This window comes from Dipodomys merriami, unplaced genomic scaffold (assembly GCF_024711535.1).
Source record: "Dipodomys merriami isolate MVZ:Mamm:240054 unplaced genomic scaffold, mDipMer1.0.p SCAF_34, whole genome shotgun sequence".
Taxonomy (NCBI): Eukaryota; Metazoa; Chordata; class Mammalia; order Rodentia; family Heteromyidae; genus Dipodomys; species Dipodomys merriami.
This window is the reverse complement of record NW_027204937.1, coordinates 16,789,611-16,814,016: the sequence shown is the minus strand read 5'-3', so window position 1 is coordinate 16,814,016 and position 24,406 is coordinate 16,789,611. Positions and strand designations below refer to the sequence as shown.

Sequence of the window (24,406 nt, the reverse complement as noted above, 5' to 3'; positions counted from 1 at the left end):
CCAACTGACTTCTATGAGAGACTGTGTAAGGCCTTCTGGGTGTACACTCTTTTTGACTCAGAAGTACCAGAAAACCAGTGAATGATCAATACATTCTACATGGCCAATCATATGCTGTAGTTTCTGGAAACTATAGAAACTTGAAGACTTACCTAGGATGAACACCACCTAGCTGGTAGAAAAGGCAAACAAGGTCTTTGTAAATTGAAACTATGAGGCCAAGTGGGAAGTCAATAGAAGAATGAAAACCAAGGTTATTGGCTGCAGCACTGAGAAGACCAGACCTGACCAAGCTGCCAGCCCCACCACAAAAGGGGAGACCCAATAGAAGGACCCTTCTCTAACATGACCAATATGTGTATTGCAAGGAGACAGGCACCTGGAAGAATGAATTCCTCACCATAAGGGATCAACACGAGGACCTAACAAAATTGCTTTAGGGAAGAAGACAAAATGGCAACAGGAATGAGGGACCCAGAACCTCACTGGTATAGCTGGAATCGAGTCAGATTGGGAAGATCCAGCTCCTTACTAACAGGTCCCAGAGAGACCATGGTCAAAATGAAAGTAGGGGGCCATCAGTGACTTATGGCAGGTACAGGTGTTGGAACATTCCGTGGTCACCAGACCTTGATCTCACTTACTAAGCTCAGGGTCATAGTCAGTGCTACTGTCATCCTAACTACCTGGCAGTTCTGTTGACCCTGGACATGCCAGCTAGGAGGACACATGGTAACTCATGAATTCTTGGATGTGCCAGAATGCCCAATTCCCCTGCTGGAAAGAGAAGTACTAACAAAACTTGGAGCCCAAGTCACCTTCATGGGGCCTAAGGGGTAGTGGGCAGGCATAAGTCTTACATTGAGAGAACCAAACACCTTCATCATGGCAGTGCCTGTGCTAACAGAAGATAAATGGCAACTCCACCACCAGGAGGAGTGGGACCTGGTGAAGCCCACCTGCATGTTGGAGATTACTGATGTCTGGGTTGAGGAGCTCTTCCCCTCTGCCCACCATCTAGGTCTGGCTTGCCACCATGCACCCATAATGGTAGATCTCAAACCTGGGGCTGTCTGCTCTTCCTGTTGGGTAGAGACAATATCCAGTGCAGAGGGAAACATCTGGGGATTCAGTCCCACTTGGAGCAATTTTAAGGATGCAAGAATACTGATTGAATGACATTTATGGAAATCCCACAGTTGCCTGTCAAGAAGGCAGGAAGAAAAGACTACTGACCTGTCATAGGACCTATGAGCTGTCAGCAGTGCCATCCTGTTGAGTGCCTCTGCTGAGCTTTCTACTACCACAAGCAAAGTAGTTTACCTGTTTAGATTTGAAGGATGTTTTTTCTGCTTCTGTGTGGCTCCAGCTAGCCAACCACTGTTTGCCTTTGAATGGGAAGATCCTTACACTGGGAGAAAGACACAGATGAACTGGACTCGGCTGCTGGTTTCTAGTGGTTAATTGGAGATAAGAGTCTCACGGACTTTCTGGGCTGGCTTTGAACCACAATCCTCACATCTCTGCTCCTTTAATTTTTTTTTTTTTTTTTTTTGTCGGTTGTGGGGCTTGAACTCTGGGCCTGAGTGCTGTCCCTCAGCTCTTTAGCTCAAGGCTAGCGCTCTACCAATCTGCTTCTTGAGTAGCTAGGATTACAGGCATGAACCACCGGTGTCCAGCCCCAGAATACATTTTAAAAGCCCTGCTTGAGCAAGAGATAACCAGCCATTTCTGCTTCTGTAAACAGGTGTCCTTCCACAAGCTTCCTTCACTGCTCTTAACTCTTGTTCCCTCTTGAGCAATCCCCATTTAAACCCTATTAGCTAGCAGTGACCAAGACGCCTTACACTGCCCTATAAAAATCCTGTAAGCCACCAATGCCTGGCTGGAAATGTATTTCTTTACTCAACTGTTGTTGAAAAGTAAATGAACAGGAAACCAGATATGCATCTATAATACTAGCAGTCAGAGGCTGAGACAAGAGGATCAAGAGTTAAGGTCAGTCTGAGCTACATAGCAAGACTATGTCAAGAAGGGAAAAGAGCCTTTGTGCTCATGTGCCATATGACCCTTTAAGGAGGAGGAGAATAGATATCATGTAGTGTAGTGTTATCAGCCTTACTTAGTCATGGAAGCTTGTTTGTGAGACCATCTCATGTTATGAATGGTGTCCAGTGGAGCCCAGATGAGCAGTTCTTTTGTAGTTTATGAATTTAAAAAGAACCATGCTCTATAGGATAGCTTGGCATATAATAGGAAAAGACTCCTTGGAGCAAGTTTAAATGTCCCAAAAATGACTCTTAGGACTAATATGACTTCAAAAGTTACTTGATTCAGTTAGTAGTAGTAATAATAATAATAATAGCAGCTGTCATTGTTTATTAAGCAGTGTTGTTATCTTACACATGTATTAATCACTGAGTTGTACTGCCTTTTTTTAAACCATCTTCCTAATATTTTGTTTCCTTTTTTTCCTATCCTTCCTTTTCTTCCCTCTAATTCCCCTTCTGTATTCCTTCTTTCCCTGAGCTTTCTTTCTCATTCCTTTCCTTTTCCCTTCTTGATATGGTCTTGCTATATAGCTGAAACCTTAACTCTTGATCCTCTTGTCTCAACCTCTGACTGCTGGGATTATAGGTGTATGCCATCATACCTGGCTTCCTGTTCATTTACTTTTCAACTTTTAGTATGGTGATTTAGTATTTCAACTTTTTTTTTTTTTTTTTTCTGGTCGTGGAGCCTGAACTCGGCCTGGACACTGTCCCTCAGCTCTTCAGCTCAAGGCTAGCACTCTATCACTTGAGCCTCAGTCCCACTTCTGGCTTTCTCTGCTTATGTGGTGCTGAGGAATCGAACCCAGGGCCTCATGCATGCAAGGCAAGCACTCTACCACTGAGCCACTTTCTCAGACCCTAGTATTTCAACTTTTAATGTGGTGTTGCCACCATACTAAATTTCAGCCTTCCCAAGCCTTTTTGCATACAGTTGATTTGTTTTAGTAGGCTCCTATTCTTAGGATTTAAAATAGCCAGCCTTACATTTAGATAGGACTAAGGTGAGGTCCTCCACTTATGTCCGTCTATACCATTATATATTTGCATCTGTCTTGTAAATCTTCTTTTATTTCTTGGTGGTACTGAGATTTGTACTCAGGGCCTATACACACGCTAGACAAGTACTCTACTACTTGAGCCATGATGCCCCTATACCTTTTTGCTTCTATTTTCTGAATAAGGCATCACTTTTTTGCTTGGGTAGGCCTGGACTGTGATCCTCCTGTTTATAGTTCTCATGTAGCTAGGACCAGAAGTGTGAAGTCCTGTGCCTAGCTTTTTATTAAGATGGGAAACTTTTTATTGAGATGGCAAAATCTCAAAAGTTTTTTTCTAGGGTATCTTGATCTCTGCCTTCTGAGTAGCTAGAATTACAGGTGGGTGCCACTGCACCCAGCTGTGTTGTAACTCTTAAAACATCTCTGTGGATACCTATTTTTAACTGTCTTCCTTACAAGACTTTAGCCTTTTCCTTGAGAATGACAGGGATTATGTCTTGTTTAGGATCAAGGGCTTAATTATATTGTCTAGATTATAAGTGTTTATTGAACAAATTAAGTTATCCTACTCTTTACAACCTTGTATGATATTTTATAGTATAGGAGGCTGGCCCCAGTGGGGTTTTAAATAACTAGTATGTTGTTGCTCAGCTCAAAAGTAGTGAGGAGGAGGGATTAGAATATAAATACATTTAACTGAAAAGACATAGCTGCTCTTTCTCTTTCTGTCTTCATGTATCCTTGTCAAGTATTGAAGCAGCCCGTGCCTGACAATCCCATTCATAGCTTTGTAGGCAGCTTGTCTTATTCTTATCTTTGGACAGATCTGAGAGCGGAAGTAGATTCTGCTAGAATAAATTTCCATTCATTGGTCTTTATGCTGTGAAGAATATATTTTTTAAAAATAATTTGGAATTGTCATCTACATATAGTGTCATTTACTGGTTACTTCATGCATTACTTGAGCACCATTTACTAAGCACCAATGTTGAATTAATTCCTTTATTCTAATGATGTTCATTGCTCACAATATTTCTGGGTGTTCTTTGGGGATTATCTTCAGAACTGTCAGATTCTTCTTTTCTCTCTCTCTCTCTTTTTTTGCTGGTCCTGGGTCTTATACTCAGGGCCTGGGTACTGTCCCTGAGCTTCTTTTGCTCAAGGCTAGCACTCTACCACTTGAGCCACAGTGCTACTTCTAGCTTTTTCTGTTTATGTGGTACTGATGAATTGAATCCAGGGCTTCATGCATGCTAGGCAAGCAGTCTACTACTAGTACCTTCCTAAGCCTGCCAGATTCTTTTTTTTTTTTGTTGATCATGGGGATTGACTTGAACTCTGGGCCTGAATGCTGTCCCTCAGCTCTTCAGCTCAAGGCTAGCACTCTACCACTTGAGCCACTGAACCACTTCCCAGTTTTCTGAGTGGTTTATTGGAGATAAGAGTCTCACAGACTTTCCTGCCCTACCTGGGCTGGCTTTGAACCATAATCCTAAGATCTCAGCCTCCTGGGTAGCTAGGATTGCAAGTGTGAGCCACTGGCCCCAGCTCACCTTCTTTTGAAAATGTACTGATACTTTTTTTTTTTTTTTACTTTGAGGTGGGTTTAGTTTGGGAAGTTGTTTAGGAGTAAATGAAAACAAGCCTGTAATCTGGTAGACCTTTTAAAAAATGTATTTATGACTTATTAAAAAAAAAACAAAAAACGAAACACAGGGCCGGGAGGGTGGCTCAGTGGTAGAGCACTTGCCTTGCATGCCTGAGGCCCTGGGTTCCATTCCTCAGCACCACATAAGCAAAAAGACAAAAGCCAGAAGTGGTGCTGTGGCTCAAGTGGTAGAGCTCTAGCCTTGAGCTGAAGAGCTGAGGGACAGCGCCCAGGCCCAGAGTTCAGGTCCCACAACCGGACCCAAAAAAAACAAAAAAACAAAAACAAAAACAAAAAAACCCACAGATTTGAAACAGGGCACAGATGGTTCATGCCTGTAATCCTAGCTGCTCAGGTGTTTCTGAGTATCATGGTTCTAAACCAGCCTGGGTAGGAAAGTCCATGAGACTCGTATCTCCACCAAAAAGAAAGCCAGAAGTGGAGCTGTGGATCAAGTGGTGGAGTACTATCCTTGAGCAAAAAAGAAGCTCAGGGATAGTTCAAACCCCAGGATTGACACCAAGAAACAAAACACAAATAAAAAGAAGAGTGCTTCATGCCTGTAATCCTGCTCAGGAGGTTGCTATATGAAGACTGTGGTTCAAAGCCAGCAGGGGCAGACAAATCCAAGAGACTCTTTATCTCCACTTAGCTTGTAAAAAGTCAGAATTAGAGGTATGGCTCAAGTAGTAAAGCACCAGCCTTGAACCAAAAGCTAAGCAAGAGCATGAGACCCTGAGTTCAAGCCATAGTATGACACACAGAAACACTTTCCCCACCCCCAACAAACAAAACAACAGCCTTGAGCCAGGAGCTTATGTCTCACACCTTTGAAGGCTGAGGTTGGATTGTGATTAGAAGTAAACAGGTCTACACATAAGACCATTGCCTAACCTGTAGCTGTGTTCGGAGGTGGGTAATTGTCATACTCAGCTAAGGCTGAGATAAGGAGGGAAGGATCATAGTTCCAGGCCAGCCTGGGCAGAAAAGTACATGAGACTCATTCTCAACAGAAGCTTGGTAATGGCTATGCGTTCCTGTAATCCTAGCTATGATGGGATCATAGTGGATCATGGTTCAGTCATGCACCTGGACAGCTGTTGTGGCCCTCCCTAAAAAGTAAGTAACATGTGCACTGGGTGCTGGTGGCTGACGCCTGTAATCATAGTTACTCAGGAGGCTGAGATCTGAGGATCACGGTTCAAAGCCAGTCCCGGCATGAGACTCTTAACTCCAATAAACCACTCAGAAAACTGGGAAGTGGTGCAGTGGCTCAAGTGGTAGAGTGCTAGCCTTGAGCTGAAGAGCTGAGGGACAGTGCCCAGGCACAAACTGGTAGATCGCTAACCTTGAGCAAAAGAGCTCAGGGACAGTGCCCAAGTCCCAAGTAGAAGCCCCACAACCGTTGACAAAAAACAAACAAACAAAAAAAAAAAAAAACAAATGTGCAGATGGCTCAGAGATTGGAGTGTCTAGTGAACTTGAGTCCCTGAATATGGATACCAGTACTGTTAGACAAAGAAAACCAGTTGCTTTGATGCTTTCTTTCTTTATTTTTGTTATTATAAAGGTGATGTACAGAATGGTTACAGTTACACAAGTCAGGTAAAGAGTATATTTCTTTTTGGACAATGTCACACCTTCCCTAGCTCTCTCACAGTTTTTTCCTCCTGTCCCCACCTGCAAGTTGTATAGTTCATTTTCAAGGTAGTGTCTAGTGAATACCACTGCTGCATTTGTTCACCCTTCGCCCCTCCGTTTCTGTTCCCTTCCTACCCTCCCAAACATAGATAAATGAACAAACAAGACAAACAACAAAGAAAATACGTCCTGTTTCCATTTCCTAGAGTTCATTTTATAAGTATTATGTGGTCCGAGGCACACAGACATTGCACCTTTGTGTTCCTTCCCTAATAGTATCTTCCTTTGGTCTCACTGTATGTCAATGCCTAGAGTCCTGTACAATTGATCATGTCCCAGTGTATTTTAGATCTAGCTTCTGCATATGAGATAAAATATGCACCATTTGTGTGTCTGAGCTTGGCTTACCTCACTTACCATGATTTGTTCTAGGTCTGATGCTTCTTTTAAAGAATGAAGTACTTACGGCAACAGACTGGTATTCTTTTTTTTAATTTTTTAATTTTTTTTCATGTTTAGATTTTTTTTATTGTGAAAATACTGTACAGAGGGGTTACAATTACATGGGCAAGATAATGAGTACATTTCTTATCAAGTATTGTAGCCTCCTCCTTTGTTTCCCCCTCCCCTCCACCAAAGTTGTAAAGTTCCTTTTCGACATAACGACTTGTACGTCTCATTGTTGCAATGGTTCCACCTGTATCCCTATTTAAACGATTTGTTTTTTCCCTTCCCCTCCACAAATTATAACAACATCAAATACAGTGAAAGCAGGGGTTATACTGTGGGGGAGGGACATACAAAGCAACAAAGAAATCATCTTATAAATATGTTAGAAACAATCGCATGAAAGAAAAAAACATTTGAATACATATCTAAAGGTTCATTTCCCTAACATCAACTTAACTGATTTTTTCTGCTTGACTCAGACATATACTAGTTATTGCAAATAAGGGAAACCATGGGACTTATGTTTCTTTGGGCCTGGCTTACTTCACTTAATATAATTTTTTCCAAGTCTTAACCATTTCCTCACAAATGGGGCAATATCATTCTTTCTGATGGAAGCATAGAATTCCATTGTGTATATATACCACATTTTCTTGATCCATTCATCTACTGAAGGGCATCTGGGTTGGTTCTATATCTTAGCTATGGTAAATAAGGCTGCAATAAACATAGTCGTGCTGGTAGCTTTAGTGTAGTCTTGTTTGTGAGTATTTGGGTAAGTGCCCAAAAGTGGGATTGCTGGGTCATGTGGGAGCTCTATGTGGAGTCTTTTGAAGAACCTCCATACTGCTTTCCAAAGTGGTTGAACAAGTTTACACTCCCACCAACAATGCAGTAAAGTTCCCTTCTGTCCACATCTCCTCCAGCATCTGTTGTTATTAGAGTTCTTGATTATAGCCATGTTAACTGGGGTGAGGTGGTATCTCAATGTTGTTTTGATTTGCATTTCTTTTATGGCTAGAGAGGTTGAGCATTTCTTCATGTGTCTATTGGCCATCCTTTTTAGAGAAGTTTCTCTGTAAGTCTTTTTTTTTTTTTTTTTGGTCCAGTTGTGGGGCCGGAACTCTGGGCCTGGGTGCTGTCCCTCAGCTCTTCAGCTCAAGGCTAGCGATCTACCACTTGAGCCACAACGCCACTTCTGGCTTTTTTCTTTTTGCTTATGTGGTGCTGAGGAATCGGACCCAGAGCCTCATGCATGCAAGGCAAGCGCTCTACCACTGAGCCACCTTCCCAGCCCTCTCTGTAAGTCTTTAGCCCACTTATTTATTGGGCAGTTGTTTCTTTGAGGATTTGTTGTAGGGGGATTTAATTTTTTGAGTTCCAGGTATATTTTAGATATGAGACCCTTGTCTGTTGTATGGCTAGTGAAGATCTTCTCCCAATCTGTGGACTTTCTATTGATTTTGCTAGCTATGTCCTTTGCCATGCAGAAGCTCTGCAATTTCATGCAATCCCATTTGTCCAACCTTTCTTTGGTTTGTTGTGTTTCTGGGTCTTTATTAAGAAAATTTTGGCCTGTGCCAAGGAGACCTAGGGTTTCTCCTATTCCATCCCGTAATGTTTTCAGAGTGTCTGCTTTGACTCTGAGGTCTTTGATCCATTTGGAGTTGATATATATATAAGGATCTAGCTTTAGTTTTCTACAAGTAGTTAACCAATTTTGCCAGCACCATTTACTGAAGAGGCTGTCTTTCTTCCATTCTATTTTTTTAGCTCCCTTATCGAAGATTAGATGGCTGTAGGTCTGTAGGTTCATTTCTGGGTTTTCAATTCTATTCCATTGGTCCTGAGGTCTGTTCATGTGCTAGAACCAAGCTGTTTTGATTACTATGGCTTTGTAGTATAGTTTGAATTTTGGTATTGATATTCCTCCAGCACTGTTCTTTCTGTTGAGGATCGTTTTTGCTATTCGGGGTCTTTTATTGTTCCATATGAATTTTTGGGTTGCCTCTTGTATTTCCTTGAAGAATGAGGTTAGAATATTGATAGGTATTGCATTGAATTTGTAGATAGCCTTGGGAAGTATTGCCATTTTCACAATGTTGATCTTTCCAATCCAGTTGCATGGGAGTTTTTGATTTCCTGTTTCAAGTTTTCAAAATTTTCATCATAGAGGTCCTTCACTTTCTTTGGTTAAGTTAATTCCTAGGGTTTTTTTTTTTTTTTTGTGGGGCTTTTATGAATGGAGTTGCTTTCCTAATTTCAGCCACACTTTTCTCATTGTTGGCATACAGAAAAACCATTGTTTTTTTTTTTTTTTGGGGGGGGGTCCGGTCGTGGGGCCTGAACTCTGGGCCTGAGCACTATCCCTCAGCTTTTCAGCTCAAGGCTAGCGCTCTACCACTTGAGCCGCAGCACCACTTCTGGCTTTTTTCTTTTTGCTTATGTGGTGCTGAGGAATGGAACCCAGGGCCTCAGGCTTGCAAGGCAAGCGCTCTACCACTGAGCCACCTTCCCAGCCCAAAACCATTGATTTTTTAGGGTTAATTTTATACCCTGCTACTTTGCCAAAGTTTTGAATCAGCTTGAGTAATTTAGGAGTGGAGTCTATGGGATTTTTTTTTTTTTTGGGTCTGGTCGTGGGGCCTGAACTCTGGGCCTGGGCGCTGTCCCTCAGCTCTTCAGCTCAAGGCTAGTGCTCTACCACTTGAACCACAGCGCCACTTCCGGCTTTTTTTCTTTTTGCTTATGTGGTGCTGAGGAATCGAACCCAAGGCTTCATGCATGCAAGGCAAGTGCTCTACCACTGAGCCACCTTCCCAGCCCCTCTATGGGATTCTTTAAGTACAAGATCATGTCATCTGCAAAGAGGGAGAGTTTTACTTCTTCTTTCCCTGTTTGGATCCCCTTTATGTTTGCATCTTGTCTTATTGCTGTAGCTAGGCATTCTAATACTAGATCGGAGAGAAGTGGAGAGAGTGGACATCCTTGTCTCGTTCCTGAGTTAAGAGGAAATGGCTTTAGTTTTTCACCATTAAGTATAATGCTGGCTGTAGGTTTGTCATATACAGCCTTTATTGTATTGAGGAATGTTCCATGGATTCCTAATTTTTCCAGAACCTTCATCATAAAGGGATGTTAGATCTTGTCAAATGCTTTTTCTGCATCTATTGAGATAACCATGGTTCTTAACCTTGCTCCTGTTGATGTGATGAATTATGTTAATTGATTTACGTATATTGAACCAGCTTTGAAATGAATCCTGTTTGATCGTGGTGTATGATTTTTTGGATGAATTGTTGAAGTCGATTGGCCAGAATTTTGTTGAGAAGTTTTACATCAATGTTCATCAAAGAAATGGGTCTATAGTTCTCTTTCTTTGATGAGTCCCTGCCTGGTTTTGGGATGAGGATTATGATTGCTTCGTAGAATGAATTTGGTAGTGAACTTTCAATTTCATTGAAGAGTTGGAGGAGTATTGGTATCTGCTTTGAAGGCCTTGTAGAATTCCGCTGTAAAGCCATCTGGTCCTGGGCTTTTCTTAGATGGGAGGTCTCTTATTGCTGTTTCTATTTCAATGCTTGATATGGGCCTGTTAAGATGGTTTAACTCATCTTGGTTTAGTTTCGGCATGTCAATATTTGCTAGGAAAAGGTCCATTTCTGTCAAGTTCTCAAACTTATTAGCATAAAGTTTTGAGAAGTATTCCCTTATAATGTTCTGAATCTTGATTGTTTCTGTGGTGATGTTTCCATTCTCATCTCTGAGTTTATTTATTTGGGTGTGTTCTCTTCTTTTTCTGATAAGATTTGCTAAGGGTCTGTCAATTTTGTTAATTTTTTCGAAGAACCAACTCTTTGTTTTGTTGATTCTTTCTATAGTTTTTTTGGATTCTAATTCATTTAATTCTGATTTATTTTTAATTATTTCTTTCCGTCTACTGGATTGGGGTTTATCTTGCTGCTCTTTTTCAAGGAGGTTCAGATGTCTCATTAAATTGTTGGAACTCAGAGCTATAAACTTGCCCCTGAGTACTGCCTTTGCTGTGTCCAGAGGAGCTGGTAATTTGTGTGCTCATTTTTGTTGAATATCATGAACATTTGAATTTCCTTTCTAATCTCTCCCATGACCCACTCGTGATTCAGCAGTGTGTTGTTCAGCCTCCATGTGTTACAGGACTTTGGTGGCTTTTGGATTGAGTTCTAGTTTTATTCCCTTGAACAAACTGGTATTCTTAACCATGGCCCTTTTCATGTACTGTTTGTGGTTATCCATTTAGAAAGGACATCTCTCTAGTTTTCCTCAATTCCCAATACTGTGATTTCATTGTCACTGTGGCTAAAATTGGGTTTGATTTATGTCTTTGTGTGATCCCTGGGATATCTATCTTTGTCTGTCTATAGAGATATAGACATAAAGTAAGACAATTGCTAACTTCAATAAATCCTCTGATAATAAAGATGTGTTACAAAGTAATTATAATCTTTGTGAGGGCTACAGTAGAGGCTGTATTTAGATACTTATTGAGCATCTGCTACATTCCAGGTATACTAAATGCTTTTACTTGCCTCAGCACTGCTGTAAATCAGTTTTTTTTTTTTTTATACATGAACTTAAGAATGGTTAAGTAGCTGGTCAAGATCATACAGTTGGTAAGTAGGTAGGTAGCTAAGATAAAAGAATCAGCCTTCGGGCTGGGAAGGTGGCTCAGTGGTAGAGCGCTTGCCTTGCATGCCTGAGGCCCTGGGTTCCATTCCTCAGCACCACATAAGCAAAAAGAAAAAAGCCGGAAGTGGTGCTGCGGCTCAAGTGGTAGAGCGCTAGCCTTGAGCTGAAGAGCTGAGGGACAGCACCCGGGCCCAGAGTTCAGGCCCCACGACCCGACCTCCCCCCCCCCCCCAAAAAAAAAAAAAAAAAAAAGAATCAGCCTTCTGGCCTTAGAGCACTGAAGCTTGAACTATGTAATCAAGTCTTTTGTTTTGTCTCAGTGATCTGAGTGTTTGTGGGCATGTGCACATGTGTACTCACCAGTATTGGGGTTTGAACTATGTTCCTCAGGCTCTCACCTAGCTTTTCTGCTTTACCACGTAAGCCACACCTCCACTTTCAATCTGAAAGTTTTTCTTTTTTTTGGTCCTGTTGTGGGGCCTGAACTCGGCCTGGGCGCTGTCCCTCAGCTCTTCCGCTCAAGGCTAGCGCTCTACCACTTGAGCTACAGTGCCACTTCCCGCTTTTTTATTTTGCTTATGTGGGGCTGAGGCATCGAACCCAGGGCCTCATGCATGCAAGGCAGGCGCTCTACCACTGAGCCACCTTCCCAGCTCCACAATCTGAAATTTTTAAGATGACAAGATGCTTTTGTCTGTTGTAGAGGGCTGTTGAGATCCGGAAAAGGGAAGAACGGGAATTGGAGTCCCATAGATTGAAGCCCTGGTCCACAGTAATGACAGCTAGAAAAGAGAAAGCTACAGTAACAGAATGGGTCAGCCTGCCAAATGGAAATTCAAGAATAATTTGAATTCTTTTCCCACTGGTTTGAATTCTACTATGGTAACTGTTCATGAGAAATAGGAAATGAAATGTTTTTCTTGCAAACAGCTAAGAACTAATGAAAACTTTGTGGAAGACCTTTACAGGGGAGCAAAGGACACGATTGATTTAGTTTGCTACATCAAAAAAGCAAGAGTTAGCCAGGCACTGGTGGCACACACCTGTAATCCTAAGTATTCAAGAGGCTGAGATCTGAGGATCATGGTTTGAAGCCAGCCTTGGCAGGAAGTCAGTGAGACTCTTATCTCCAATTAACCTCTAGTAAACCAGAAAGTGGTGCTGTGGCTAAAGTGGTAGAATTCTAGCCTTGAGCTGTAGAGCTCAGGGACAGCACATAGTTCCTGAGTTCAAGCCCCACGACCACCACCACCACCAACAACAACAAAAAAAGCAAGAGTTGAAGGGCACGCTTTGGAACAATACAGACTTCAGCTGGGATTGGTGGTGAAAGACATGGATTTCTGGCATAAAAACTGGAGATTTTTAGTGCCAGCTAGAAGTCTTCCTCTACTTCCTCTTATAGGGAAGAATTGTTTGCCACCAAATTTCAGGGTATGCTGGTGATAGAAAAGACATTCCATCAAAGTAGCTTTTGTGCCTTAATGAAGGTCATGTCTCTTTTCTGTATCTCAGCAACTCTGTAAAACGAGGATGCAGGACTAAATGATACTTAACACTCCCTCTTTTTCTCCTTCCTTTCCTCCCTCCTTCCCTCCCTCCCCTCTCTACTTCCCTACCTACCTGCTTCTACTTCTGTGTGATTGAGGTTTAAACTCAGGGCTTGCTAGGCAGGTAGTCTGCTGCTTGAGCCATACCCCTAGCCTTTTTTTTTTTCCTTTGCCAATCCTGGGGTTTGAACTGAGGGTGTGGGCACTGACTCTGAGCTTCTTTTGCTCAAGGCGTCATGCATGTTAGACAAACATTCTACCACTAAGCCAAACCCTAGCCTTTATAAAGGTTTAGTTATTTTTCAGGTAGGCTGTTGTGTTTTTGCCTGGGACCTGGGTTAAGGGAAAAATTCTCCTACCAATGTTCCTAAGTAATTGAGACCATAGGCATACCCAGCCACATATGACTTAGTTGAAGGAAGAGTCTTGCTTAGTTTTTTTCCCAGGCTTGCCCCTCTCTCTCTCTCTCTCTCTCTCTCTCTCTCTCTCTCTATATATATATATATATATATATATATATATATATATATAATTTTTTGGGGGGGGAGTCCGGTCATGGGGCCTGAACTCTGGGCCTGGGCGCTGTCCCTCAGCTCTTCAGCTCAAGGCTAGCGCTCTACCACTTGAGCCACAGCGCCACTGCCGGCTTTTTTCTTTTTGCTTATGTGGTGCTGAGGAATCAAACCCAGGGCCTCATGCTTGCAAGGCAAGCACTCTACCACTGAGCCACCTTCCCAGCCCCGCCTAAATATATTTTTAAGTGCTTATTCTAGCACAGTAAAAATATTTTTCATATATTAGTTAATGTAATCCTATGATTACTCAGTAATATCGTTGGTAATATCTGTATATTACAGATAAGCAAACTGAGACTCAGGTTTAGTTACAGTGTTTCAAACTAGAGTTTGAAATTAGCTCTGATTTTAACTCTGCTTAGTTGTTTTGCAGCTGTGTATAGTATAGTTGTGAGCATGTTTTCTTTATTCTTCTGCCCTTATCCCAGAAATGAACTACCTTCTTGCAGCTGATTTGTCCCTTGCTGGTTTGGTATTGAGAGGCTCTAGGCTGGGCATGGTGGTACAGGTCTGAAATCCTAGCACTCCAGGGTATGAGGGAGGAGAATGGAAAGTTCAAGGCTAGCCTGGGAACTATATAGTGAGGCCTTGTCTCAAAAAGCCAAGGGGTCAGGGTTGTACCTCAGTAGAGTGTTTGGTTATCATAAGTATAGTTCTGGGTTTGATCCCCAGCATGAAGAAGATGGGGTAGAGAAAGAAGAGGGTTTGGTAGGTCTTCTCTTGGGAATGGCTATTCCAAATTGGTGGGCTAAACTTTTGAAAAAAAATTTTTACCTGTAACTTTGAGGCTTCAGGAACTGTCCTGTAACACATCCTGTTAGCATAATCAAATTCTTCTTTGAATGCCATAGTGAAATTGCCTCACAAAATCCCTTAATATTTTAATATATACTGTTGTTAACAATTTAGTTGTTCCAAGTCTAGATAAACTGCAAGTATCAGTAACAACTGACTCTTAATAATTTAGCAATAAAATTTGCATCAACTTATAGGATCCTATTTTGTTAGATACTTAACTAGGTCTCTAATGGGAAAATCAAATTTAACATAAGCTAGATTTCTGTTTTTTCAATTAGTGAAGTTGGATATAATGGTCTGTGGTACACACACACACACACACACACACACACACACACACACACACCCTAAGACACACACACACACACACACACACACACACACACACACACACCCTAAGACACACACACACACACACACACACACACACACACACACACACACACACACACACACACACACACACACACACACACACACACACACACACACACACACACACACACACACACACACACACACACACACACACACACACACACACACACACACACCCCTAAGAATTTTTTATGGCATATCCTGATGTGTTCCATGTCTTAGTCAGTGTGATAGAGTAGAGAGCACTCTGGATGGGGCCTGACTTTACATGTACATACATGGCTAGGGGCCAGTTAATTTACTTCTCTGAACCTCTTTCATTCTCACAAGTAAATGAGAGTTGTGAAAATTAGAGAGGTAAAGCTTATAAAGCACATACCATAGAACTTGATGTTAGTTCATATTCAGAAATTGCTTCATTTAATAGTGGAAGATGAATGGAGGTGTGAAGAGTATGGCAAAGTCATAAGCAGGATAGATCACCCTTGCTTCTATTCCAGCCCTCTGCTGAAATCACTACATATTACAAGGAGTGCTAAGGTAAAGTCAAACTAGGAATTTCTGTAAAAGATCTCTCACCTGCCTGGCAAAACAACTGTACATTTTATCTTTTTTTGGGGGTGGGGTGGGGTCCGGTCGTGGGGCCCGAACTCTGGGCCTGGGCGCTGTCCCTCAGCTCTTCAGCTCAAGGCTAGCGCTCTACCACTTGAGCCATAGCGCCACTTCCGCTTTTTTCTTTTTGCTTATGTGGTGCTGAGGAATCGAACCCAGGGCCTCAGGCATGCAAGGCAAGCACTCTACCACTGAGCCACCTTCCCAGCCCCAACTGTACATTTTAGCTTAGACCTAGGATATTAGCTTTGACAGGAAGAAGTATATTTAAGGAGATTGTTAAATGCCTCAGATAGTGGTGACTCCCTTCCTTCCTGCCAGCCTGCCTTCCTGCCTTTCAGCCTTTCTTCCTTTTTTCCTCTTTATTTCTTCCTTCTTTCTTTTCATGCTGGATCTGGGTCTTGAACTCTGGGTCTTGAGTTTTTGTTTGACATTTTCTGCTCATAATTGTATTCTACCATGTGAGCCACATCTCCAATTCCAGCTTTTTTGCTAATAAATTGGAGATGGAGGCTCATGGACTTTTCTTCCCATGAACCATGATCCTTAGATCTCACCCTCCTGAGTAACAAAAATTACAGGGGTGAGCCATGGTGCTGGGCTGGATCCCACTTTTTTTTTTTTGGTTGTGGGGCTTGAGCTCTGGGCCTGAACACTGTCTCTCAGCTCTTCAGCTCAAGGCAAGCGCTCTACCACTCGAGCCACAGTGCCACTTCTGGTTTTCTGGTGGTTTATTAGAGATAAGAGTCTTATGGACTTTGCTGCCAGGGCTGTCTTTGAACTGCAATCCTCAGATCTCAGCCTCCTGAGTAGCTAGAATTACAGGCGTGAGCCATCAGTGCCTGACAGTTTGTGTTTTTCAAACAAAGCAAAATGCCTTTTCTTGAACATTAGACCAAAAACTAAAAAACTTAAGGAAAGCAGTGACAGCAACTTAGCAACCTTGTGCACATTTGCTCCTGTAGTTTATTCCCATAGGATACTGTAGCAGTATCTTACAGACATCTCTGGTGGCCAATGAAAAGCAGTTAAATTATCTTAAAATTTTTAAATGGAACTCTGACAGCCAATAAAAAATATTTTGGGTGGAAGCTGTAACAATGTTTCGTTTGGTTTTAAGAACAGTTCTAAATTTGTATTGCTGAGTTTTGGAAGCACGTGAGGCTCATTGAATTTGCTAGGTGTATTTGCTGGGCATTTCCAACCCTTAAATTCTCTGTACTTTGAAGTGTAGAATCTGACCCCTGTTCTGCTTCTCAAGGTAACTTTAAAACAGGAAGTGTACAAAGGAGGTAACTGATGACGTGAACAGCCAATCATGGCTTTGTGTTCTTAGCTGATAAAGCAGCTCAGCCAATGGGACTGTGCTGGAGGCAAGGTTTGGTGTCAAATAGCAGGCTAGATTGAATGCCTTTGACTGTTAAAGTGGAAGGAGGCTGCAGGGCTTCATTGGAGCCTCGGAGTTTTTCACTGAGGCAGGGGTCAGCTGAAAGACAAAGAAAAATGGCGAATAGTTTGCTGGGGGGTGGGAGGACAGCTGTTCGGGTTTTCACTGGAGTGGACATTCCAGACTCAGGTTTCTGCATCTCCTGCTGTCTTTTGTTTCCTCCATCCTTTGGTGGGGGGAGGGATAGGAGTGACTTAAATTCTCCCTGTCCGAGGAGATATAAATAACTACATGTAAAATTAATGCAGTTCCCGGTAAGTTTAATTCTTTGTTTTGTGTTGAAATGGTAGAAACTGTTTAGTTTCAGAGTGTGGACAAGTTGCACTGTTTGAGAAAATGGCCACTTTACATTCCATGCATACCTTTTGGTGCACCTAGAATACCTTGCTCTGTTTAGATTTTGCATGTCCTTTTATCTAGGATTTCTTTTCCTTGTTGAACATCGGCAAGATCAGATACATGGAGGGCAAATCATTTTTCAGGGCACACAGAAGCAGAGCACTTTCTCTTTTCGTTGGGTAAACTTAACTGTTTTCCAAATAATTTTCCTTTGTTCAAGTGCACTGAAGCTTTCCTACAGAATAAGCTGAGTTGTTCTAGGAGTTTTTCTATTTTCATGCAATTTGATGACATCTGCATTTTCAGAGATAGAAGCCACACAGTTGCTATTTGAAATTTGTGTAAAAATATGATTTGCAACTGGTGCAGGTTCTAATGGTGAAGGCCCGCATACTAATGTGAATTTCTCCCATAACTTTCTTGATCTACCTGTCTCATTCAGAATTGTAGTAAGTATTAAGGACAGTTTTCGTTTTAAAATGAACATTTTAATTTATAATGCTGATTAGTAACACAGTTATATTGGCAGTGACAAAAGCAAATCTGTTTCTACAATTTCAAATGTTTTGTCAGGTGTTGATTTGGTTCTTTAAAAGGATATGAGAAAAATGCTTTTCATTTTCAGTATGAAATATTAAAATACTAATTTACATCCAGTCTGTAGAAAGTTAAGAGTATAGGCACCCTATCTTTTGCCCTTGATACCCTCCCCCCCCACTCCCTGGGGATATGTATCTAATATAGATTGCTAATCAGTAACTAGTTAGTTCTTCCTAATAGTGAAATTGTCAATCCCAAGGACTAAGATCTGTAATAGGCTTCGTTTTAAAAAACACTTCTTTGTTTTCTTTTTTGCAAACAAGAGAATGAAGGTCATTGGAACATTTCTGCAGCAGACTGTAGAGCAGCGAGGCAGCAGCAGTCAGCCTCGGGATAGGGAAAAGGAGCAGGCCCTGTGTTAGAGGAGAACTTTGGAGGGTGTTGATTTGCTTTCCCTTGAGTAAAAGATTTACTTGAAAGGATCCATTAGGGGCTTAGATTTTGGGCTCTCTGAGTTGGAATGGTGTAGCAGCCAAAGTTCCTGGATGCAGGCCTCTGTCGTTGCTCAGAAAAGTGACCTTGAAAAGCTGCTGAGGAGTTGAAAGATAGAAGGACAAAGTTTATTTATATAGATTTGAACTGAAAAGCTCTGTTTAAGATGAAAAGAAACTGTACTTCTGATGTTCAAGTCCAGTGGTTACTGGAATCTATTACAGATTCATATTCAGAGTTTTTAAGCTGCAAGACAATAGGGCTGCATTCATTCTCTCTCCTACTCTTCTTTCCTCCCTCTCCTCAGCAGAAAAAATTAAATCCTGGTATGATAGTTGAGTGAACTGCCCATGAGATTCAGAATTCCTTGCACAGATTCCTTAGTGAATACCATTATTAGTGAAGAATGGTATTTTACAAGTTCAAAGTAGTTAGGTTTGTGAAACTCCATTTGGGAGACTAAAATGCTAACAGTAAGAAAATGTTCATTCTGACAGTTTGAGTGTGATAAAAAGGGGTATGTGTTAAGCATTACAATTTAAGGGACAATTATTTAAGTTTAAGTTTAATTTATAGACTTGAATTATATATTATTTGTGGTTTCAAGTCATTTATGATGTAAAAAACTGTTGTAGACACTGAGTGACTCCATTGGCTCCAGAAGAGGGCCCTGGAACAGGGGAGGTAAAAGTTTGAGGCCCAGATAAAACTCTTCATAAACTTGAGACTTTGTGGATTTAGCTGCTTAGAAAGACATCTAATCAACTCTTCATCTTTTAGGGATCATTGACTGTTACAGCATCTGCCCCTCTATCTGGAAAAATGCACATAGGTGTCCTATACAAAGTCTAGTGATTCTTCTGTTTATTGAATATCATTTATATGATCCTGTCACTAACACTTTAGATAGGTAAATATTTTCCAGAGAAATAATACAAACTTATTTTAAGAAAGAATATAGAAAGGCCTTCTAGAACAAATTGTTAATTTAGATTGGGGGATAACTGGATGTTGGGAGGAGGCTTAGATGTAGTCTGAGATTTGGTAACAGTAATTTGAGTCAGCACAGTACAAGCCATTTAAAGTCAAGCGTTCTGTGTTCAAGTTTCACTCAGCTCTGTTGCCCAGCTTTGTCAGTGTGGGCAAGTCAACCATTTAGTGTCAGCCTCCTCACATGTAAAATGGGACCTAAAAATAGCACCTTCTTATTTTGTGGTGAATCTTGAAAGAGGTGTTATGTATGTGCTTTTGCACTTTATGAATTACTGTATAAAATATTAGTTATTGATCCAAATTAATTGAGACAGTTAATGTTTATGGAGATACGTGTGGCATCAAACAAAAAATGCTGATATTTTAATATATTGACAAAGGAGTTTGTTTGCCACACATGGCTTCACCTGCCTATTCCTATCTGTTAATAAGGATCCTATGTATTTAATGCGTATGTTGAGAGCATCAAACTATCTTTCAAGATTCCTTTTTTGTGTGTATGTGCTAGTATGGTGGCTTAAGCTCAGGGCCTCACAATGACTAATTGGAGGAAATCAATCTCCCAGACTTTTCAAAGTTCTATCCTCTGTTCTCAGCCTCTTGAGTAGCAGGTGTAAGTCACTGATACCTAGTGCCATCAAAAGTCTTCTTCCCTTCCATTCCCTTTCCCCTACCCTTTTCCCCCTTTCTTTTCCCTTTCACTTCTTTTCCTCTTTCCCTCCTTTCTCCCTTCTTTTGTTTCCCTTCCTCCCTTCTTGAGAGAGAGAGAGAGAGAGAGAGAGAGAGAGTGTGTGTGCGTGCGTGTGTGCGTGTGTGCGTGTGTGTGTGTGTGTGTGTGTGTTTCTGTTCCTGTTCCTGTTCCTGTCCCTGTCCCTGAGTGCTGTCCCCAAGCTATTTTGCTCATGGCTAGTACACTGCCACTTGAGCCAGAGCTCCACTTCCAGCTTTTTGGTGGTTAATTGGAGATAAAAGTCTCAGATTTTCCTGCCTAGACTGGCTTTGAGCCATCATTCTCAGATCTCAGCCTCCTGAGTAGCTAGGATTACAGGCATGAGCTACCGGTGCCAACTTCCATCAAAATTCTTCAGAGAAGTATTTTAATCCCTTCATTCAAATTTAAGGGCATCCAAATAAGATAAAGTCAGAATGCTTAGAGTTAGGAACCTTTCAGAATAAAAACTGGAAGCCTGTTCTGATTAGATTTGCATTTTATATAATGCAAGTAAGTTATAATGGTTGCTGGTTTTTATCTAGCAGGGTGGGGTGGGGAGAAGGTGTGTGTTAGGGCACTAAGTATTTATTAGAGCTGTTTTTAGTTTACTTTGTGGTCTTACCTCCCTTCTGTCAGTGTTCAGGAGGAAGGCAGTCATAGCTAGGAGTAGTAGCAAGTAAGTAAATGTTGGAGTGAAGACTGTTTTTAAAAAAGTCCTCTCATGGTCTGGGAAGGTGGCTCAGTGGTAGAGCACTTGCCTTGCATGCTCAAGGCCCTGGGTTCAATTCCTCAGCACCACATAAGCAAAAAGAAAAAAAGCCAGAAGTGGTGCTGTGGCTCAAGTGGTAGAGTGCTCGCCTTGAGCTGAAGAGCTGAGGGACAGCGCCCAGGCCCAGAGTTCAGGCCCCACGACTGGACCCAAAAAAAAAAAAAAAAAAAAAAAAAGTCCTTTCATTGAATTCTAAGCAGTAGCATGGATTTTGCACAGTTGATACTATGAGATGCATCTTTAAAATAAACAATGGAAACCTATGGAGATTTCTTACCCATGATAATTCTTTTGCACCCATTTTATTTGCCTAATGTTATTTATTTTTAGGACTTCTTGGCTTCTGTGCACTGTCCATACCCCCTCCCCCATAGTTTGTGATTCTGTCCTATTAAGTCACTTCGTCTTTGGTATTGTCAGTCTGCATTGATGTTTTATGTATTATCATATTCAGACAGAAGAGTTTTTGCAAAGTTAGCATTAATCTTCCAAATAAAAGGCCAGTTCCAGGGATGCATATGTTTGGGAAAAGCAATCAAAAGAAGCTGTGTACTTTTGCATGGGTTTAATTAACCTAAAACACATTCTTTATAGTCCCCCCCTTTTTTTTCTTTCTTTTTTTTTTTTTTAATACTTGGGGTAGTACTCAGACCCTGGCATGCTAGCAAGCACTTTAACACTAAGCTACACTCCTAGCACCTAAAAAGCATTCTTGAAGGTAATCATGCTCATCGTCAATTATTTTTGTTAATCCCTATTATACTATCCTAATTAGGCTGATGGAAATAATTTAGGCAAGTGGTCTACCATGGAGTCATCTCTTTAAACAGTTGGAATCATTTAGGGATCTAGTCTAGTTCCTTTCTTACAAAACAGAAATGGAGGCTCAGAGAGATCTGGTATTCTTGTTAAAATCTTTCAGCTTTTTAGTGACTGGCCTGTTCAAGATGAGAGATTCACCTTCCACGGAATTAATTGTATGTTTCTTTTATTCTGAGTTGTTTTTACTTTTTTTTGGGGGGGGGAGGGGGTTGGTCATAGAGCTTGAACTCTGGGCCTTGGTGCTGTCCCTGAGCTTTTCAACTCAAGGTGAGTGATCTGCACTTGAGCCACAGCATCACTTCTGGTTTTCTGTTGGTTAATTGGAGATCAGAGTCTTACGGACTTTTCCTGCCTGGGCTGGCTGTGAACTGTGATCCTCAGATCTCAGCCTCCTAAGTAGCTAGGATTACGGGCGTGAGCCACCAGCACCCGGCTATTGTTTTTACTTTTCATTTTGATGTTTCTCTTTCTTTTAGGGCATCTGTACAGATTTGCTATTTGGACACTGAGGAAAGGAGAGAAAATAGGCCATGAGGAGGATCAGAAGTCTACATGTAGAATCTTGTTGGTTAGAAATTTTGCTGTGACAGCAGACTTGGTGTCTCTTTTGGGATCTGAGGAACTCTTGCCTCAGCCAATTACTTATTCAGAAACATGAGAATCAGCAAGGAAGTTAATAGTGCCCACCTGGCTGAGGTGTCCCAGAGAGCTGGGTTACTTTTATGCATTACAAAGAAATAAATGATTATGTAAAAGCACCACCTGCATGCCAGCTAGTAATTTTTTTTATTTATTCAAGTTATTTATATAACTTGTGTAATATGTAAGTTCTGAAGTATATTGTGATTGAAAATTCTATAGACACAACTGGATAGAATATACTTCATTTATGCTGGATGTTGGTGGCTGATGCCTATAATCCTAGCTACTGAGGATGCTGAGATCTAAGGATCACAGTTTGAAGCCAGGCCGAGCAGAATGTCCCTGTGATAGGATAGACTCTTATCTTCAATTAACTACTCAAAAGCTGGATGTGGCACTGTGGCTAGAGTTCGTAGAGCGCTAGCCTTGAGCACAAAAAAGCTCAGAGACAGCACCTAGGCCCTCAGTTCAAGCCCAAAAATTGACCCCCAAAAAAGAATATACTTCATTTCTACATAGTGCAAAGTTTAGTTTACTTTTAAATCTGTTCTTTCTGCAGTTTCAGTATTGGGGTCAGTTCTTCAAGACTTGGTCAGTTCTTTTGGTATTATTTCCCTTATCTTTATATCTCTTCCTTGGTATCTCAAAGACATCCAATAATTGATCCAAAGTTTTTCTCTACTTAGAATATTACAAATTGAATTGTAGTTTAGCACCCCAAAGTGAAAAAGTAAGTAAATTCTACTGTAAAAGAAGGGGTAAGTGCTGGGAAGGTGGCTCAGTGGTAGAGCACTTGCCTTGCATGCCTGAGGCCCTGGGTTCGATTCCTCAGCACCACATAAGCAAAATGAAAAAAGCCGGAAGTGGTGCTGTGGCTCAAGTGGTAGAGCACGCTAGCCTTGAGCTGAAGAGCTGAGGGACAGTGCCCAAGCCTAGAGTTCAGGCCCCACGACCGGACCCCCCCCCCCCCAAAAAAAAAAGGGGGTAAAAAAATGTCTTGTAAATGCTTAAAGTAGCATAGCATGGTTTGTGAACTTGTGAACAAAGAAGACAAAAATATCCTCAGGCAACTAAGGTACTGATTCACTTACAAATCCTTTTTCCCTTGGAAGTACTATTATTTTCACCTTTGTCCATCATTTCAATTATTGTTTGACTAGAAATACTCAGATAAAGCTGGTTTTTCACTTATTTATCTAAGCTGTGTACTTTCTTTACCTTTGAGTAAATTCTAAAGTTGTATGCTTTATAGTTCCTTCACCAGTTTATGACCCATGCATGTCTTTCATGTGGAGACCTTAAAAAGGAACTGAACAGGTCATGATTCAAAAGTACAGCTTGAATGAACTAATACACTTCAAGTAACTGGGCTACTCTACTTGGAACATAAGGAGATGGGTAAGAGCAAGAAGGAGTGGTAAAAGAAAGAAATGTAGAGAGGTTGGAATAAGAAGTTAGAAGGCCTTGCCTGGCAGACTAAGAAGTGTGAATAGATTTTTAACATTGGTGATCATCCAAGATTTAGTGTAAAGCTAGGTGCCCGTGGCTCATGCCTGTAATCCTAGCTTCAGGAGGCTGAGATCTGAGGATCATGGTTCAGAGCCAGCCCAGGCAGGAAAGTCTGTGAGACTCTTATCTCCAATAAACCACCAGAAAACTATGGCTCAAATGTTAGAGTCTATCCTTGAGCTGAAGAGCTGAGGGACAGCGCCGGCCCAGAGTTCAAGCCCCACAACCGATCCCCACCCCAAAAAAAGATTTAGTGTAGTTGATTGAAGTAGTTTTATTAGAGCTGTACTTTTATAAAATGTAAGTATGCTAAATGAATATGAAAGATATGTGTGTGTATGTATGTATGCACACACTCATATGTGCCAGTACTGGGGCTTGAACTCAAGGCCTTGTGCTCTTGTTTGACTTTTTTGCCAAGGATGGTATTCTCCCATTGGACCACACTTTGGAAGATCCAGGCAATGGGGACTCTTGCCTATATAATCCTGGCTACTCAGGAGGCTAAGGTCTGAGGAACAAGATTCCAAGCCAGCCCGGGCGTACAAATTCAAGAAACTCTTAACTGCAATTAATCAGCAAAAAACTGCAAGTGGAACTCTAGCTCAAATGGTTAAAGCACCAGCTATGAGTAGAAAAAGCTGGGGGCTGGGAAGTTGGCTCAGTGGTAGAGCGCTTGCCTTGCATGTCTGAGGCCCTGGGTTCGATTCCTCAGCACCACATAAGAAAAAAGAAAAAAGCCAGAAGTGGCGCTGTGGCTCAAGTGGTA

General features: G+C 41.4%; 1 protein-coding gene across 4 annotated transcripts in view; it reads left to right on the top strand.

Moving 5' to 3' along the window:
* The window catches only part of LOC138803469 (nuclear transcription factor Y subunit gamma), a 79,802-nt gene that overhangs the window by 8,844 nt on the left and 46,552 nt on the right, over nt 1–24,406 (top strand). Inside the window, exon 1 of one of the 4 annotated variants that reach the window (XM_069987540.1) lies at nt 16,814–16,948. The exons of 2 other annotated variants lie outside the window; for them this stretch is intronic. In XM_069987540.1, coding sequence (XP_069843641.1) covers nt 16,876–16,948 — 73 coding nt within the window. In that variant the 5' untranslated portion in view covers nt 16,814–16,875. Of the gene's footprint in view, nt 1–16,813; nt 17,074–24,406 lie in introns of those variants that run through there. One more of the 4 variants, XM_069987541.1, reaches the window with a different exon arrangement.